The sequence below is a fragment of the Zosterops lateralis genome (genome assembly GCF_965231275.1).
Source record: "Zosterops lateralis genome assembly, chromosome: 5".
Taxonomy (NCBI): domain Eukaryota; kingdom Metazoa; phylum Chordata; class Aves; order Passeriformes; family Zosteropidae; genus Zosterops; species Zosterops lateralis.
The window spans coordinates 32,755,872-32,776,465 of record NC_139766.1 but is presented as its reverse complement, the minus strand read 5'-3'; the positions used below and the strand labels follow the sequence as shown (position 1 = coordinate 32,776,465).

Here is a 20,594-nt window from a genome sequence, read left to right as displayed (position 1 = left end):
ATGTATGTCTCTTAGTATAATTCTACATCTGCATGTTAGTACATTTTTCTTTACCAAGGAAACCCTGTAAAACCAATAAATATATTTCTTTAAGGCCTGCTGTCTGTTGTAAGTATTCAAGGACTTAAAAGAATCACAGGATAGAAACTGCAAGCTATTAAAAGTGGTACTATACCTGTATATTTTTTTAGAAAACTAGAGTCAGTACTTATTTCAAGTTTCCATTCTTATACAGATTTGAGTGTTTTACCTGTCTTTGTATTACCAGGGACAAAATTATCTGAAATCTGGAAAACAAGTGAAAATTCATGAAATGTATCCAGGAAATACTTGCTGCTGGAGATAATAAATCTCTGTCTCCAGCAAGTGTATAACTGTTGTGAGTTCAGTCTCTGCAATTAGTTTTTGTGTATCCAGTGGTGCAAAAAGGTGAAGGTGCAGTGCTGTTGGCTGCTACATATCTGTTCTAGCCAGGAGTGTGGCTGTGAATATTTGACTATAAACCTATATTGTTGTGTGTAATACAGAGCAAACACGTTAGTGGTGCACATGCTAGTGTCTACAGGCATACATTTAGTGCTATTAAGAAGTTTAATTTAATGTTATTGAGAACTCTTCATCATTAAGGAATAGGTTACATTTAGTTTGAGCTATTAGTGATTCTGTTCTGGCATAGAAAAGGTAACATGCATGTTTGCTGTCTTTTGAGCACAGGCATTTGTTGACATTTGGTTGCACACATCTTGTGAACAAGGTAAACATGCATGACCTTAACCATATTTGTTTATTTTACACCACTATTTCAAGCTGGGATTGCGACCATGCTGCTCCTTGTTTGATCAGTTCTGCTCTGGTATTGATGTCCACTTAGTTACTCTTTCAAAATAATATCTGTAATAAAGTGGCAGTATATCTTAATAATACCCTTATTAAAAGAGAATGTACCTAAACAATTCAAAGTTTGTACATAACGTCTTGGCCTGGTATCTGAATGGGAGGCACTGCTGTATTAAGAACATGGTGTTTAGCAGCAGAAATCCTGTGGACAGACTCATGAATGAGCCTTTTCAAGAGAAAGATTTTGTGCGGGATTTGCTAGTTCATAACTTACAGAATTGAATGAACAAAGAGTGTGGCAAAAGGGTGTTTTGTGGGCCAATTCTGCCCCTTTTAACAGGTAACCAGCCCAGTTACCACTTTTTAAAGTTAGGAAAGAGACAGCAATATAATTGATACAAAGTAAATGCACTTTGTTACAGCTTCAGCCACTGTAATTCATAGAAGGGAAAATTGTGTTCCCTGCGCAATATGATGTTCATGCTGTTAGTGACCTCTGCCACAGGAAGCAGTAATGCCTCTCTTTAACTCTGACCTGTAATGTGGAGCATCAGCTGGGTCTCTTTTGCCCTTCTGTGTGCACTCTGCTGCCTGCTATAGAATTTCTCCCACTTAAATTTAGTCACCCTTGCACACACTAAGGCTTCTTGCATTCAGAATCCTGTACTCACAAGGGAATGAGGGGAACCTTCAGGTATTAAATAGATGTGCTGAATCTGCCTCTGTAGGGAACCCAAAGGAATATTCCAGGTTGGGTAACTGATTTTTTTGAAGATAATGAGATTAATTGCACCCCTGAGTTTTATATTAAAAATTTGTCTTGAGTGCCTGAAGTGAGTAAAATTGTAAGCATATTTAGTATGGATTAGAATGTATGTTTATACACCCTTCAAAGTAATAATGCCTATAGCATTCAAAAGTTGGGTAGGAATTGAATTGATTTGGAGATCCAAGTTGAGCACTAAATTCAGGAGGTTTGGTGAAGAATTGAGAACATTTTCCTTCTTCTGTTTGTACATTCATTTCATTGATTAAAATTATACATTTGCTTCTCTCAAGCTAGGGATCAAAATAAGAATTAAATACTTTCATCCTTTTGCAAAATAGAAAATTACTAGATGCTGATTTTATGTTAGTATTCTGTGTAATTGTGGTAACTGAAAGTGCTTAAAGTAAACTTTTTGTAAACTGTTGTATTGGTGGGTATTACTGTGGGTAAACCATCTGTACACCCTTCTGTTATGGTGTATGGATTCCAGATAAATATGCATGCAATTCTTCCATCACTGGATTTCTTCTCTTACATTTTAATAGATTGCCCATTTCTGCACATCAGAATAGCAGCTTATGTTCTGTCTTCTCATTTCCTTGGAGTTTGGAGAAGAGGTATACTTTTCAGAACAATTTCTGTCAAGAAAAAGTGCTAGCAAGTACTGCATTGTACAAGAAAATAATTAATGTGTAATATACATCACTATATATAAGAAATGAATGGATGTAAAATTTAATCAGATTTCATATGAGTTATATATACAGCAATACATTTCATTTCATACACAGGATCTTGCTACACAACAAAGCACATGGGTTCATTTTGGGTATTTGGAGAAAGTTCTCAATTGCACTTTGAAGTTGCTATAGAAGTTGAGCGTTGACCCTAGTTACAACTGAATTCCAAACTACAAATCTTGACTGTGGGTCAAGTGCTACACAGCAAAAGAGATGTTCTTGGAAGTAATTTTGAAAGGCATTAAGATGAACCTGTTAATAATCCTCAAGTATTTGTGTACCTGTTACAAACCTATGTTTTCTTTCTTTCTAACTGAGAAGTAATTTCAGGTTTGTGTGGAGTGGGGTTATTTTTCATGTCTGTGTCTTTCCCCCTGCCCCCTGCTGCCATTTTCTGAGTACTGCCTACTGTAACCTTCTTTTTTCTATTGATAAAGTACTAATCATTAATATGCATAACTTGTGTTTCAATATTACAGTTTATTTAACCCCGAAAGGATTTTGGAGAAAAAAGGAGTCCCTTCCAACTCAGAATATGCTGTGATATGTTATTAACTTTAGCTGCATATACAGACTTATTATTACAGGTGTGGCTGTAGATTCAAGAACAACTGTTAACAATAGCACATATGTCATTGCAGAATCTGCATTTTAAGAGCTTAGCTAGCTAACTCTGTATTTTGAAAACTTTAAAGAAAAATGTGAATTTGATATTATAATAGAGCTTTTTAATTTGTAAACTGTATTTGTCTCCTAAGTCTCCCCAAGTATCTGTGAAGTGATTGACATAATCATGCATTGTTTACATGATGGAATTGCAGAATGCTTCCTGGTTTTCCTTAAAATAGCCACTTCTCCTGATGAACACCTGCCTCTTGTTCACTAAGGGTAAAAAAAAGGGTGCCCCTAGCTGAGAATACTTGAGCTTAAAGATATGCATTAAAGAAATCCAAGCCTTTTTTAACTAACTGAATTTCATTGGATACTAAAAGTGGACTTTGAAGTAATCCTTTTTAGAGTATTGCCATTCTTTTAAGAACATGTAAATGTATGGCTACAAACTGAAACAGTATTATGAACTACCTGAGAATATCAGTGCCCAAGACATGCAGCACTTAATACTCTATTATGGTGCAATAAACCTCATTTTTCTTGGTTCACGTTTAATGAATATAATGGCAGTCCATCTATCATAGGTTACTATGTCACAGATAATGATCTTCACACAGACAAGATTCCTTCAGTCCTTGTTCCTGGATATTATTTCCTGTCTCATTACATCTTGTAACTCTCTGCTTTCAAGTTTTGTCTTGCAAATTTTCTCTTGCTTCATGTTGTGTTAATTTCATCCATTTGTCATATGCATTTTGAAAGTAAATAGTGGTGATGTTGAGGCAGTTCTGAGGGCCATAAGCAATCAGGTATCAATCACCTTGTGCTGATTGCTGTTGAACTGTAAAATGATGCGTCAGGCTCAAAAATTGTGTGCTATTAAAAGACTCTGGAACAAAAAGGGAGTCATGGGAATGCTACCCTCTTAAGTAATTGTGATCTCATTATGTACAAACCTCATGTTTTAAAAATCTACTCTGGAACAGTTCTGGCATAGTTCAGATCTTAAGGATGCGATGTCCAAGCATGATCCAGCAGAGCAGGATTCATAAAACAAATTGTCCTGTACCGCCAGTCCTTTTGGACCCCTGTCTCCTTCTTCTTCTCATTTTGTTTAAGGCCCAGTGTGGGTCACTCAAGTACTTTTCCACAGTTTTTTAGTGTCTCTTTAATTTATGGAGTGTCGGTATGAGAGAATGGCTGTTACTCATTCCTATGGTATCTGGTTTTGGACAGGTGAGAACACCTGGACAGAACATTTGCATGATCAGAGTTGACTGCATTCTAACTTAGAGAATGTGTTACTTAAAGTAAGAAGTGAGTATTTGATTAAAAATAAAATTGGTGTAGAATGCAGTGAAAACTCAGGGTTGTTATCCCTCCTATAGAGGTGATCTAAAAATCACATAATGACTGTTGCTAGCTCTGGTGTGTAACTTTGGTGAAAGTATTGAATGTTTATTAAAAACCATCTGGCTGCGTTTATACGAATTTGAGTTCACATTATGATTTCATTATGATTTTATATGACATTCAAATATTTTGAGTTTTGTGTTAATATTATAATGTTAAGGCTAAGGATGACACTGAACTTTAATTTTTATTCAGTTTGTTTCATGAGCATCTACACTTGTAATCAAATTTGAGACAAGACTTTCTTCACAGGTAGGTGTGCCCTTGTAGTTGGCACATCTTGTTGACATGACTGACCAGGCTCACCAAAGCACTTTTGCTTTTATGTGATTGATGCTTCCTCTGAGCATTGGGGCCTGGGAACTTTTTGACATGGATGCTCTGTGTTCAGTCTGCTGCGTGCTGCCCCCCTGAAACTGTGCTTGTGTTTGTCCTGGATTTGAAAGGCTTCTCCTGCTTCCGTAAGAGCCACCCCTTTCTCTCTAGCAATTACTATTTCCAACAAAGCAGTAATCTTTGAACTGGTGCTGGTTGTTATAAGTAGGCACCATTTGGGCAGGTGTGCTCGGTACGGCAGCACTAGCCAGCTGCAGCTGCTGGGCCAGCTGTTGGCCTGCTGAGCTGCACAGCTGGATCCTGGCCATGGAAGCACTGCTTCTGCTGCCCAGGGAGGAGCAGCAAGGCAGAGCTCAGAGCTGGGGCTTCTGGAGAGTGCTTGGAGCAGCCCCATTCAGAGCTGGGGCAGTGTCTGGATTTAAAAATGCAGGTCAGCAGTGTGAGAGGATACAATGCATAGGCTTGGCTTGCTGTAGACCTCCTCTGTCCCTGGAAATCACTGGTGCATTGACAGCCTACTTGTGCTGCTTATAATCCATATTTTTGTATCCTAGTGATCCAAATGTAATTCCACATTGGTAATCTCATCTGTATTTTATAATAGTTTTTGGTGTGTCTAGTGATTTAACATAGAAGTTTATAAGTGGCAATAAATTAGCAAATGTGTGTTATACTTGCAAATTTGTTCAGAGCCTCAAATAAAGTGTTAGTAACCTTCACAGGATTATGGTGTAAACTTTGGAGAAATATGAGGAAGTGGATTCCTGCTTGCAATTTAAAAAACATAAATTGAAAAAGAATCAATATTCAAAATGTTCTGAATCCTAAGAGCCTTGTTCTTTGTGATTTCTGCAACCCTAGCTTGGAGGAATACTGTTTAACTTAAAGAATTGGTGGATCATATCCATTGATAATGATGATAATAATAAAGATAATAGTGGGGCAATGACTTTAAAATCAAATTTGTGCTTAAATTTATTATTTCGGCTGCATAAAGAAGTCAGTCTTTTTGTAGAGTACTTTCTATCTGGTGTTTTGTACACAAAATCCAATTCAGTTTGTAAAAGGTAAAATGTACTATTCTTTTATCTCTTCTCACAGAAGTGCCAGTAAACCTCTTTCTTTTGGTCAGGAATTAATAAAGAAAAAATCCTGAAACACAGGAATTAGCTTTTTATTTGTATAGAATTTTAATGGTGAGGCGAAAAAGCAGGTGATAAAACTTAGTGAGCAGAGAAGAGCTGCTTATGTGTCTCACAAACTGCTCTTCATTATGTCATTCTGAGGATTTTTTTTTAACTCTAGATATCTACTTATCTAGATAAGATATCTATGTTATTGTCACTATGGCAACAACAAAACCTTAAAGCTCTTGTTCTTCCTATTAAATATATCACTATGTTAGAAATGGCATTTATCTGTAGATTTATCAACAGGAAACTCAATACTAATTTCTTTTTTTAAAAAAAGGACCAAAAGATTATCATGTAAAGCTTTGCTTAGCCTCAGTTGGAAAACAGCCCATGTATTATATTTCTCACTCTAGTTCCTATAACAAATAGGTGCTGTATTATTAAAATGAAAAACTTCAATAGTCTGTTTTCCTACAAAAGCATTATGTGAACATCTAAGGCCCATTAAATGTTACTTGTAAAATGTCTACTCTGTGCACACTGCTGCTTGCTTTATTCAAGTACAGGGATTGGTAAGTGCTGCTAACTGCATCTTAGGTGGCTGTATTTTCTTTTCTGACTTTCCTGTCTGTGGTCATTAGAAACAATGATCTTGAAATCTTGTGCTCTCTTCACCGACTCAAGGTTGAAGGGGCCAGTTCTCCTGGGACAAATAGGAATATAGATAATTTATTTTTTTTTAAGCTGTTAGTTGTTGTTTAAGTTTAGATTGACAAATGTGAAGGGTGTTGCAGTGGATTTCTCACTTGAGTTCCTGTACTGAAAAATGTTTGCAATGATATGTTGTACTTTAAGAGGAAAAGGACAACTTGCTCTCCTTTCTCTCTGCTATGTTTCTTTAGCTTCTGTCATAACAGGAATTAATATGAATAACAAACACGTATGGAAGAGAGAAAAGCTATATCATTGACTTGTTTCCTTGTTGTAGGTTAACAAAGCCCTTGTCATTTGCGGATTGTGTTGGGGATGAATTGCCATGGGGATGGGAAGCGGCGTATGACCCTCAGATTGGTGTATACTACATTGATCACATAAACCGTAAGTAGTTTTTGGTTTGCCATCCTGATTATAAAAGATGACTCATCTTGCTTAGACTCAAAATTCTTGATCAGAATCAAAATATTGGGGGAAATTTGCCCTTTGGTTTAACATTATTGCCTTGAAAATGCTTACAAGAAAATGTGCTGGTACAAAATGGCTGTATCTGTTTCTACATATACTCCTAATTGCATGGTAATTATGTCTAAACCATGTAAAACTAGCAAAATGTGAAATACAATGCTATTTAGACCTCCTGAAATGAATATATTCCTGAAAGCATTTCTATTTTCTCTTTATACGTTTATTGCTCCATATTGATAGGTTTTTCTATTTTCCCAGAAACAGACTTCAACAGCACAATAGCAAAGATTCTATTTCAGATCAACATCTGAATCTAGGTACCTGCATCTGTGCTAGCAATACCTATACTTAGCTAAAAGGTGTCTTAGAAGGTATCTACAACCATTTCAGATGCTTAAAATTAGCAGAGGCAACTGCAGAAGGTCATTAGATGTGGCATGGACAGTAAGAGACCAGTGGCCTTCTGAACGGCACCTCAAATGTACGGGCAAGTGAACACACCCCGCTTTGTCTAAGGCACTATTGCAGTCAATAGCTCTCGAGTCAGTACAGTCAGTGTAATGTGAAGTGTGATGTAGCTGACTGGCTGGGTGTCTGCTTTGCAGATGAGATTGTTTAACCTCCTTTGGTTGGGTTGGACTAGAACTCTGGTAACTAGAATGGGACATGAAATATCAGCTGTGCTTGTTGAGCACCTGCAGATAGACACCTAATATTGAACTGAATCCCACCCAATAACCTCATTTGTGCTCTGACAGCCTTGCTTTGCAATGAGAGTCCTCTGATCTTACATATAGTGTTAGACACTCATGAACTTTTAAGCACACAAGCATGCATAACTGAATTCAAAAGGTAAAGAAAGTAAAGGGCTTTCTTCTGGATCTAAATGCAGTCTCTAACTTCTGCTTTGGCCAAAATTATAGGGCATACACTTGTATAATTATGAGAGGCCAGTTGCATTTCTGGGTGTTCTGAGAGTTTTCAGATCAGTGTGCTCTGACAGTTGTGCTCTTTTCTTTTCATGTGTGTTCAAAATTTTTAATCAGTTCTAAAAGCCTCTTGTTACTTTGTTGCCTGTTTTTTTAAGAAAGAATTTAAATGCTTTCTTTACTCTTAAATGTTATTCCTGTGCATTGAAGGTGAATTCCTGAATATTAGGAACTATTTATGATTTGAAATGTTGGTATGCTTAAAGGTAGTTTCTATGCCTTGTTTGTTCAGCAGTGCACTTGATTCCTCATATTAATATATGTATTCCTTTGTAGCAATTTCAGTGAAACTTATTTTGTAAAGTGGTGTATTTTAGTTTTGTGCACTGTATTTTGCACAGTGTTTTGTTGAGAGCACTCTTCAGTTGCTGGGTGGTAAACTACCTAAGTATCTTACAAGTAGGTCACTTGTTTGATGTGCCAGATATGGAGTTTGTAACTTCTACTTCATCTGACTAGGGTGTATGCAGTGTTTTGATGCTATTGAGGTATGAGGTCACTTGAAATTAGTGGAAAAGAGCCTTTCTAGAAAACAGTTTTTGTGTCTGTTTACTGCTTTATTAGTTTTGTAATAAGTCAGATGTGCTGAGTATACTTTTTGGATTTGAACTGTAAAAATTCCCTGTTAGGAGAGTGGCTATGTTAGAACGAGGAAGACTCTTTTACTCTTTTGAAAGTAGTTTTGTTAATTCTCTCTGCTACTGGACAAAGAAGCCAAATGAGGGAGAAAAACTGTGCCTACTGCTAGGAGGAAGAACAGATAGATGCCTGAAAAACAGGTTGAATAAAGTAGAATTTCAGGACTCATAAACAGCAGCTTGAGGGATAGTACCTTGGGAAGAAATCTGCTCCCATGTGTTAGGTAGGGAGAGGTGACTAACGAGGCTTCATGTTCACCACCGTCTGGCTGGATTTATTTCTGCAAAATGTTTGAGGGAAGGCCCACTGATTCTCTCCTTTTGCATCCCATAATTAATTATTCTGAACAGCTTCTCTCTTATCTGTCCTTTTTCTCCTTTGTTTTTCTAGTGTTGTTCCTACTGTGTGCCTCTCTACAAAGCTACATTTGGTCCAACTGTGAAGTTTCAGATTGCTGACAGGACTTGGACCTGTTTTACTATGATGGCTCCACTTTTGATACATTTCTCAAACCAGCCCAGTGAGCTATGAGGAGTAGGTTGCTACTCATGGTTGTGCCCTCCTTTTCTCTACGAATTGGAGGTTGAAAATGTTAAGCATTTCTGTTAATGATCAGATAGGTACTTACTGCAGTGGATATTGACAAAACTCCAAATCATTTAGAGAAAGCAATATTAGACTGCACTTTGCAAAGTTCTAAAACTTCTGCTGAATTTTCTTTCCCAACACTATAAAGTAATTTTTTCAAAAATTATGTTAATCAATATACATATTATTTTTTCAAAATATTTTCCTCATCTATGCTATTAATTGTCTTGATCTTTTTCCTTCCCTTCTCTCACATAAACCTACTCTTCTGCAGAGGGTTAAAAGCTGCCTTTGAGCAATTTCCAATGTAGAACAATCCCTCAGTTTTTTTCGGTGTCAATATGTTTAAGGATAATTTAGTTTTATTATTATCTCACATTTTCTGTATTTTCTGTATTTAATTTTTTTCATCCCCAAATACAGTTTGGGTTTTTCAATAGCCTTAGAGCTTTCTTGTGATCCTTTTGGATAATGTAACCCACTTTAAGAAGCACTGACTGAGGTCATTACTTTATGAATATATTACCCCAATTAGGACTTTTAATGTGATGCTTTCAGCTTCAAGGGAGACCAGATTAGAGGCCATCTGGCAAGGCAGAACATGCATATGATGTGGGTAGCTAATACTGTAAGAACTTAAATGCTTACCCTGTGCTTCAGTAGCACCTTTATTAGAGGATGACTGGAAGAATATTATTTGGTGGGCAAGGCCTGAGGAGTTTGTTTTGTGCAGGATCCTTATTACTGTGGTTTGGGAGAGTTAAAGATTTTATGCCTTATGCTGTCGACTCCTATAATCAGTATTGCATACCTCTTCTCATGTATTCATCTACTTCAGCAAATTTGCTAACATTTACTAATTTTGCTAAACACCATAGTTAGGAACTCAAGGCAATACTGAAAATAACATATAACTATTATTCCACTTTATTTCATATATCTGCAAGCAAAGTCATCACATTCAAATTTTTCCAGTTCTTCTGTAGGGTTTTCCACATCGAGCATTAAGTGTCTGAGACACAAACATTCTTAGAGCTTGGATTTGTAAACACCTTTAAGCTGATCTAATCTTTGAAAGTATTGGTCCTGCTCTATTGCTTCCTCTGGCCTTTTGTTCTGTCCCTGCAATGTTTTTGCTTATACTGCCATGAGCATTTGCATGGCCAGACAGTGAATCAGATCAGGCAGCTGATTCAAGTTGAAACTAATCTGGTATGGGGGAAAAAAAAGTTGCTATTTGTTCTCCCTTCCACACCTCTGTTTATGCAAGCAAGAAAAGGAAGGTGACCTGGGGATATGAATGGTCAGGTGGAGAGATGGAGGATAGCTACTTTTCATAGAAGCAGTGGTTAAAGGCATTTTGAAATTGCACTCTTGAATTTTCATCTGTTCCATGTGCAGGCTTGCCAGGAAGCAGTTTTCACTCTGAGGCTGTGATTTCCAGGTGCACTTCTCAGGTGGTGGTGGCAGCTGAAGTAGCAGTCATTGGTTGCTCTGGTTCCTGTCCCCACATTGTCCACGTGAAGATATGCAATGAACGTGGAAAACAGGGAAGCACTCTGCTTCCTGAGGTGTGAGTTGTTTTCCACCTCCTCTCCCTTCCCCCAGCTTCTCAAGTTTTCTGACCTGGATCAATCTATGTGGTATGTTTAGATGAGCAGTTGTGGAGGTAATGGCAGAAAGAAAAGGAAACTCCTGGTTTGACATGCATAGTCTAAGGGAATCCTGTACTGTGACAAGTTCTGCCTTGACTTCAGCACCCTGGCTTGTTCCTAAATAACTTACCTCTTTACTTTCAATTCTTCTCAGCTAAGTCTCAGGAATAACAAGGCAAACAGGGTTTTTTTTTTTATTGCATTGATCTAGTTAACTCATAAAACAAATACTCTGCTCTTAGTAATGTTTGGTGGCAAAGGTAGCACAATGGAAATGAGTGACAGCATTTGAAAGATAATGATAGGAAGGAATAATTTTTCTTAGCCCAGTACAATTTCAGACCATCACATTACTTCCTTTTTGCCATTCTGTACTTTGTACTCAATATGATGATTCTTCTCCCTGCACTCCACCCGGCACTTTTCTTCAAAATGCAGTTGGACAACTGCCTTCTCTGCTTCTGCAGTTCCTCCCTACTTAATTTTAGTGGCCCTTTTTGGAAGCATGAATGTGTCTTTCCCAGAAACATCCTTCCATCACTGTTTCATCCACAAAGAAAAGGAAAATTGAGTCAGTGATGCTAAAAAAAAGGTGAAAAGGCTACCTATTTATGTAGATTGTTTCACATTTAGAGCATGTTATAACTACAAGAGATCTATTTCTTGTAATCTTAAAGGCTTTCATGCTAGTTTATGCTTGTGCAACTGGTTTATCTAACACAGGGACTTTTGTGGATAGACTGCTCCAGCTTGGGAGTCTAGTACATCTGCATCTATGAAAGAAGGCCAGATTGATTTTCAGAAAAGGAAGACTCTGAAAATCTCACCATGAATCTGCAATTACCAATAGCTTGAGGGAGTCAAATGGTGTATCATCACAAATGTGCCCTGTTTGTTCCCAGGACCTACCCCCATCTTCTAAGCAAGTGGTGGTGTGCAATCAATTGTGAAGACTCTTTACTGTCAGCAAATGCACATGGCAGAATCCCAAGTGTGATATGTCTTACCTTGAATCTTTTGTGTAGGTATTTTCCCTGCATTCTGGCTGTAGGAAGGGATTAGAGTAATCTGGTGCATGCTGGCTATAGAAGGAGGGCTCAAGTAGTGAAGGCTCTGGGTTAGAGATGGTTTTACCTGCTGGCATTTATGTAAAGATCATACTTGCATTGTTTTCTTATGTCTTTATTCTGCTAGTCTTAGCAGCAGAACATTACCTACTTGCTTGATAATATAGAACAAAGTCCTCAGAGTTTCTACTGCATTTCACTCTGAAATAGACAAGCATATTCTGCCCCATATCTAGAGGAAACAAATAGTAAATTCTTTGAATTAATCTTTTTTTTGAAATCTGCTCATACTGGGAGAGTATAGCTGGAAAAAGTTATCATTTTCTCTCATTGTCCAAATTCGAGCACAAAATCATTTTATGGAAAAGTGAAGAAAGTGTCTGGAAGAAGGGGTCACTTTTTGTGTGAAAGTTTGATGGCAAGAAACAAACTGTAGAGAGGTCAGTTTGAACAGACTCTTAAATAATCTAGTTTTCATCCATGTCTCTCTTTAGAACTCATATTCCATTTAATTATGTGATAGAATGTGATTTTCTTTGAGTACCCAGCAATGTGTTAGATCATTTTTAATATGTCATCTTTTTGGCTTGCTTGGTCTCAATGAAAGTGCTGTCTCTGTAATGTGCAATTCTTTATTTTTATGCACCTATTGAACAAAAATGTCAGTAGGAAATGATGCAATATTTACTTGTGAAACCTTCCACAAATTTTTGAATACAAATAGCTTTTATTGTTGTGAGTTTGAATTGCAAGTATTTTGAAAAGCAGGGGGAAAAAAAGGAATAAGGAAAAAGATTCAGAAAGCATGTGCTATATGAACAATAAAGTATATTCCTTAAGACAGTCTAGTAACACTTGGTTATTCTCCCTGAAATGAGTGCTTCTGCTTTTGCTCTTTTGCTAAACATTTAGACTTGCATCCCAGTTGCCTGCAAGATCTGTTATGCCCATTGGAGTACAATGAAGTAATATTTGCACTTTCTTTTCCTAAGTTTGTTTTTGTTTGATTGCAGGCAAAAGTTCTGGAGGATTGAAAGTAAGTTTGTTTATCAAGTAATGTGGGATATACTTGTAGAATAAACATATCCATCGTGATTATGTAATGTTGTTGATAAAATTGCTTTTATCAACCACCACTTAGCTAACTCTTATTATCCTGTGGTAGTTGGTGTCTAACAACATTTTTCCTCTTCTGATATTATATCAGAGAGAAAAAGGGTTTTTCTTGGTTTTGTTTGTACCATCTTGAGACATTTTTGTGCAAGTTACCATTAAAATCTTGATTCTCCTTTGCTGCGCCTGGGCCTAGTTTGGTTTGCCTGCAGCCCTTAACCAAGAACTTGCCCTCTGCATGCAGTAGGATACTTTCAAGATACCTCCTCCTTCTCAAATCACCTCCATGGAATAGGATGTAATCCTGCCAAAGCAAAAGTATTGAGGACTGTTGGAAAAACCATCCTGTATTTAGCTTGCACACTTTCTTCAGCAGCTGGGTTCAGCAGAAGTTCTAGTGATGAGGGATCTTGAATGCAGCCAGCTGTTGGATTTAGGGGTTTGAGGTCTGCATGACTCTCTTAAAGGTGGAGTTCATTTGGCTGGAAGGGGTAGTCCTGCAATTATTGTCAGATGTAGTGGAGTTATCTATTCATCACTTATTGTTTCAGGCAGAGAAATTGCCACCTTGACACATAGTGTACTGGGCTCAACCATGACATGGAGCAGTAGTTCTGCACCAGTCACAACTGTCTTTTCAGGGCTTAGCCACTGCAGTTTTGTTGCCTCCTGTCTGCTAGTCCAAGTTTCCAGGTTTGGGAATGCTCTTGTCAGTTACTATATGAGGGAGAAGGTACACAGTATTGAGAAGTAGATCCATATTTAAGAGTGCAATGGATTACTAGATCTGTAAGTAGGCTTACTGTTGCCAGAAAAAACATCTTTCCCCAGCTGGGTTGTTCTTCCTACTTTGTACTGGCTCATTGGACCTTTGATAACATGTCACAACTCACCTAACCTGCCAGAACGTGATGTGTCTGCCTTCATGTCATCTTCTGGAGACAGGTAGTGTTTAGGTGGGCTTAGTACATCAGATGGACTCTGCTGGATTGAGGAAGTACCAGACTGTGTAAAGAGAACATGTCAATGTCTAATGGTGGGGACTGTGGGTTTGAGGTGACATGGTAGTAACCATCACTGACAAAAAGAGAGCTATTACACAGCTCCAGCTGTCGCATGCAGCTCTCTCCTCTTCTCCTTCCTACAGATCTTAGGTCTCTGGTCCTCATTTCTTGCCAGGTCAGCTAGTTTCCCTTGGGATAAGATAAGATTTCCCCTTCCCTTCCCTTCTGAGATGGTGATTCTGCAACAGTTACAAGCTGAAAAATATGGGCATATGTTTAAACAGATGAGAGTTCTTTCTTCAGAATGAAAAGTATGTAATGATTTTGTGTCCTCCTCAAGTAGCAATCTAGTGTATCTGGCTTGTTTTTTTAAAGGGGCCTCTTGGGAGTATTTGTTCTCTGTGTTCCCTGAATGCAACTGTCTCTGACTGACCACAATTTACATGTGGGTTGTTCTAGAGCCAATCAACGCTATTATTTTGTTTGGCAAGGGGAGATATTAGAAAACTATTGCTTCCACATATTGTTAATCTTGTAGTAAAATGTCCAATTCTCTTATGTCTAGCAGTGGGGCGTCAGGGAGCCATTCCCTTCCCAGTGGAATTTTCTAGTGGGATTGTAATTCCATGTGTTTTAGGGAAATAAGATCTACTGCTGATAAAGTAATAGTTTCCTTCTGTTTAAGTAGACTATAAAAATTTGGCAGAACTTCTTGAGAGCAGACAGGAACATAACACGTGAAAGTATCTAAGTTTTAAAAATTGGCCTATCACCTGTATCCCATGTATAATATAGATCCTATGTATAGTTACAAAGACATAACATTGCTGCCCTTGAAGCATGTTCTTGCCAAAAGAACAAACAACACTTCCAAGGCATAAAGTCAGTCCTGACATTTTGATTTTGAATTATTGTTCTGGCCAGTTTTTTTTATTTTTGGGGGTTTTTTTGCTGAATTTAAGTGCATCAAACTTTGCTGTCAGTGAGCCAGGAAGAGTGCATTTCATGAATAGCAGTGTGATTAAAGCCAGCACAGCTTCCTCTTCTATGTTCCAGGGCTGTGGCCATTTCAGTGACAGGAATGTCCTTGGGTGGAGCATGCCATCCTGCCTTTTGTGAGGTTCCGCTGGGTGAGACCACAAAATTCCCCTCCAGTATGGGTAGTCACTCAAATCTTGAAAAATAGGAGGAAATAAACTGCTTGTTTATTGGGGTTTTAAAATAAATTTATAACTATGCACTTGCAGTAATTTGTTTCAAGTTTAATTAATTGGTTTTAAATTAAGCTGTCTTAATAGAATTGCATAATTTTGCTTTGCAAGAACCTTTACTTATGTGATGCTAAATCCAAGTCAAATGAGGAACAAGTAACCTCAGTATTATGCACACTGCCACCCTCTTCATTCTGTTACTATGGATCATTATTTTTGCATTGTGATTGCACAGAGGAAGTTGATATACACAATTTTTTTTTAATCTAAGTCGTGGTCTTCATAGACCCTGATGTACAATTCCTGCTTGTTTAAAGATCTGTGTGAAGTAGATTCCTTTAGTTCATACCTAAGTTCATGCAGAAAATGTTGGAGAGGCCCTGCCAAGAGGAGATGGTTTGTTCATTTCCCACTGTTGACGACTGAAGTCCAGTTTGCATTTTCTAGAACTGATGCAGCTCTACAGCTCTGTCTAGTGTTCATTACCAGTGCTTACTCCTCACCTGAGGAGCAGAAATAACATCTCCCCATCTGGCTAGCTGCAATCTGCTGCTTTATTCATACCTGCTCCAGACAGGGTTATAAGGCATCCTGTTGCAGTCACCCGTGGGAACATTTGTCTGCCTTAAAAAAGAAATGAGTTGTTCAATAATAACAGGAGGAAAAAGTCTGGATGTTCTTTGTGGTTTAAATCTCACTCTGGTTTAAACGTGAAAGGCTTTGCAACTCATTGTCAAATGTTCAGGAAACTTTTCCCTCAATTACTTGCATGTAACTATCCCAACAATATTCTTGTGTGTACAGGTTTGACCTTAACAGCAGGTACTTGAAACATTCTTGTCCAAGAAAAAAAAATCCTTATCTTTCCTGAGGCTTTACTCTGAGAAGTATAAATATTTGTTTTTGAAAGAATGCTGCTTTTAAAGAAAATTATCAGCTCTTGGAAGATATATGGGCTCAAATGAACATATTTTTCCGTGCTGTATTTCAAAATATAGTGCTACAGAACCAGAAATGTCATCCATAGTTCTGTCTTTGGGGTTTTTTTCCTCTATGGAGTAAACCTATTGATGAAAATAGAGATAACTGAAAAGTATAGATGAACAAACATATGGCGCTGCTATACAGGCACATGTTTTTAGAAATATGTATACATATATATATATATATATATGAACAACTTGCCAGACAAGATATGCTTTTTTGGGTTTTTTAATTCATAATATTTAAGAAGAGTACAGAGTAAAATTCTTCAGAGTCTTCTCTGTTTGGTAAAAGTTGAGTAACAATTCTAGGATAGTCATTCCATGCTGCTTTGCCTTTTCCATGGTGATGTATTCTCACAACTGAGCATTTGTTCCAGAATAAATACATGCAGTTAGAACTGACTGACAGTAATTTGACCAGCCAATGTACCTACACATGCAAATACCCAAACGTTGGTATGCTGAAGTTAGTGTGCAGTTTTTTTTTTAAATGCAGGGTCACCTTTAACTCGTTTATGACTATCAGTATAAAAGATGCTAGCTCATATAATCATAGTATTGTTTTGTACTTGCAGCTTGGAGAGGCAAAAAGGAAATGTTTGATTGTATTTGTCAGCAATACAAAATAAGCTGCTGTTGATCAGCTTTGTCCTTCTCTTGCAGTCACAAGGACAGGGCATCTGTAGGCCACGTTTTAGAACTCTGCGGGCTACATTTGGTCTTTGGGCTGCATGTTGAGCAATCCTCACTTAAAACCTACAAAGCAATTACCTACAACATGCTCGAAGATGAGACCTTCCAATCTTATAAGATTATTTGGTGTCTGCTGGTTGCACTCTTAAAACACAATCACATCATTACATTCATCTAAAAACCACCATAACTGCATTTATCGTATTTGATCATTGACCCATGAGAATTCTGCTTCATGCTCTTCAACTTGCTTCACAAAAAAAGACAAGTCTGGAAACCAGCACTTCTTATCTTGTGTAAATAACTGTGAATGTGCAGTGTGTTAAAGCACAACAAAAATAAGTGGGCACAGATAGGAACATGTGTTGACCATTTAGGAGAGAAAAGGTATTGATTTGCTTCTTTGTGTAAAAGAGCAGCTATAGGTGGCTATAAACACGGATGTGTGTGTATGTGTGTCTGTAGCTACAGTTAGTTTTTTTGAGAGAGTGTTCCTGTTGGGGTTATTGGAAAACCAACTGTGTATAAAGCTTTTCTGCTTTAATCTTTTATGCCCCACACTTGGGTTTATGTGGGCTGTACTCTCTGTGCATTCATTGTGCACATCCAAGAAATGCCTTTCCCAAGTAGAAATGCCACATTTGTAAATGGTGGAGGGGAGGGTGTTTATGTATTTAATTGTTTTTAAATGCATCAGTAGTTCCATAGAGATTGTCAGTTTAGGATTCTACGGGGTTTGTTTTATGGGATGCTGCTTTTTCTTTGTATGTCTTTTTGTTATTGTGATAGTAACAAGATACTGTGATATTGACAGGAGAAAATGCTTTTGAGAAACCGGTAGTTAGTCACTATTAGAAATTGTTATTAACCAGATCCTGTCCTTGTCAGCTTTTGCTGTTACAAAATCTGTTTTCTTACATGGAGTTGAAAGAGTGCCCTCTCCCAAGAGCGCACTTCAGCTTCAGTTTAGAGCAATTACATTGCTTTGGCTGCAGTTCTTTTTTCTCTCCACATCTTCAGCCACTTGTTCCCATTTTTTCCCCCTGCATTGGTTCCCACAGTAAAGCAATTCACAGGACTAAAGTGGCAAAATCTAACCCAGAGAATAAATATGCCTCCTACTTTTGCAGTGAATTCTGAAGTGAATAATTTGCACTTAAATATTTTGGTACTGAATGTTACTTTTTATCTCTGTAGATCTATGCAGATTTACAGTATGTAATTTAGGAAGAGTGGTGTGCATTTGTATTTGGATTTCAGACTTTTTATGGCTATGTCTTATGAGAATATTTTTCTACTTAGTACAGCTTTAAAGGAAGAATATTCATTGTACAGCTTCAAAAAGTGCTGAACTAAGTCAGGAAATATTGATAAGTTTGAACATTGATCTTATACACCACTCTGGTTATGTCTGATCCTGTTGTCCGTGTATCCTATGCAAGTCCATGTTGTGTGTGGCTGCTGGACTTAAAATGTTACCTGAAGCCCTTTGTAAATTAAAGGCCTGTTCCAGCCTACTCATTTTTATTACCTGAGTAGTCAGTAAAAGAAGGAGACGCCTCAAAAAAGCCATTTGGTCTCACATATCTTGGACAGCTGTCTTGGACAGAGGAAGTGCCCTCTGAGGGCAGCTCGCTCTGTCTATTGGCCATAACAGACACTTGTGTGTTGGATCAGATGTCTGGCAGCATAGGGACAGAGTGAGGTGAGCTGGAGAGTTAATCATCTCTTGGTTCAGTTTCAGGGGGAAAGATATAATTGTTTATAATTTATAGAGTGAAAGGAGAGAGATAACCACTAAAACATGAATAACATATAGCTGTAAAAAATAATGAAGTGGGGAGGAAGGGAGTTGAAAAAATGTAACAGCTAAGATTGCTTTTAGTTTTTGTTCAGAAATGCATTTTTTAAGATGTTGTTGAAAGACTTTGTTGATCCTATTATTTCCAAATACTCTGATGCAAAAAATATTTTCCTTTTGGGTTTTAGGATGCTGCTAATTCAAGGTTGACAACATGGGAATGATCTGCATAAGCATTTGCCTATCTTACTCTAACTTCTAATTTTGCAACTGATCCCTTGAATTCTGTTTCATACACCACTATGGTGGTGGAGGAATTGAAGCATCTGCTTAGTAACCAAAGGCAAACTATGGTTCAGACTACTCTAACTGTGAATGACAGGCAAAGAAGCAATTTTAGTTGTCAGTGGGTTTCAGCAGAGGTCTCTTTAAATCATTTTTTTTTCCTCCTATTAAGAAACAACACAAATAGAAGATCCCAGGAAACAATGGCGGCAAGAACAAGAGAGAATGTTAAAAGATTATCTTACAATAGCCCAAGATGCTCTCAGTACCCAGAAGGAACTGTACCAGGTGAAGGAACAGAGACTAGCACTTGCACTGGATGAGTATGTACGGTTGAATGGTGCCTACAAAGAAAAATCAAGCTCTCGTACAAGCTGTAAGTACAGTAGAGAATACAATGTAACTCCTTTGATCTCTGCCTTGCAGGGGATCCTGTTTCTCTTTAGGAAAAGTTTTCAGACTTGCTAGGAACACCTTGTACTCTGGCTTTTAGAGTTATCCCTACATTATTTATTTATTTAAGATAAAGGTGTTCTGCTGGAGAGAATTCTCTTCTCTCTGGTACAATTGAACTCCTTTGAGCCATGATTTAGAGCAGCTGGCTCTGAAATCTATTTTGTCATGCAGTTTGTTGAGACAAAATTATGCCAAATCTACATTCAAAGTGAACAGGATCTCTTACCTTCCTGGCTGCCCGCTGAAATGACCCTTCAGTGTTGACAGGTGTCTGCAATAGGCCAAGAAGGGAAGGTGATTTATAGGAGGAGCAGACAGTAATTTTGTAGCCTGTGTGCTGTGACCCAGGGGTGGAGGAGAGATACACGTTGTTGGGGCAGGGAATCAGCATCTAGAAAAGCACTGTCAGAGGCCTGTCATTGGCCAAACACCTCTCTTAGAAGTAGACAGTGTATGAAAGGAGCATGTACATCTGTGGAAGAACTGAGTGCCAAATGTCTGAGACTTCTGAATAAATCTGCTTTCCTGAGATCTCCTTAGAAATTACAACTTTCAGGAAGAAAGTGATTGCAAGATAGCTCAGCTAGAAGGACAGGAACAGAGAGCAAGGAATTGAAAGTCAGGGAGAATGAGGTTCTACTTAAGGATCCTGGGATAAGTAAATGAGGAGAGATACCATATAGTGGTAGGTGAAAAAATGGGAAAATTATGATTATTCAGTAATTATTGCCATGCTGCAATAATGACTACTCTATAAAAGACTAGCTTTTAAAGTATTATATGTTTTTGAGCACATTCTAGGGTTTTGATCAATGTGGGTTCATCAAGGAAGGGACTAATTAGCGATGTAAAAGTATTTAAATATTTGTCTTTTTTTATCTTTTTTTGAAAAGTGTTTTCAGGCTCTTCATCAAGCACAAAGTATGATCCTGACATTCTGAAGGCTGAAATCTCCACTACAAGATTAAGGGTGAGAGTCCTTAACTCATGTTCATTTGGATTCTGTCTGCCAAGTTTATGATTATAGAATAAGCATAGCTTGAACTAGCAGATGTATCTTGTACCCTGATACTGAAACCTCCTAA

General features: G+C 37.7%; 1 protein-coding gene and 1 long non-coding RNA gene across 2 annotated transcripts in view; one reads left to right on the top strand and one right to left on the bottom strand.

Annotated features, from left to right (window-relative positions):
- Positions 1-20,594, top strand: part of WWC2 (WW and C2 domain containing 2) — a 92,673-nt gene that overhangs the window by 26,119 nt on the left and 45,960 nt on the right. The window contains exons 2-4 of the mRNA XM_083862253.1: positions 6,829-6,938; positions 19,226-19,429; positions 20,403-20,479. Of these exons, the coding sequence (XP_083718379.1) occupies positions 6,829-6,938; positions 19,226-19,429; positions 20,403-20,479 (391 nt within the window). The remainder of the gene's footprint in view (positions 1-6,828; positions 6,939-19,225; positions 19,430-20,402; positions 20,480-20,594) is intronic.
- Positions 19,758-20,594, bottom strand: part of LOC310909917 — an 83,499-nt gene continuing 82,662 nt past the window's right edge. The window contains exon 3 of the long non-coding RNA XR_014590208.1: positions 19,758-19,780. This is a non-coding gene — a long non-coding RNA (uncharacterized lncRNA). The remainder of the gene's footprint in view (positions 19,781-20,594) is intronic.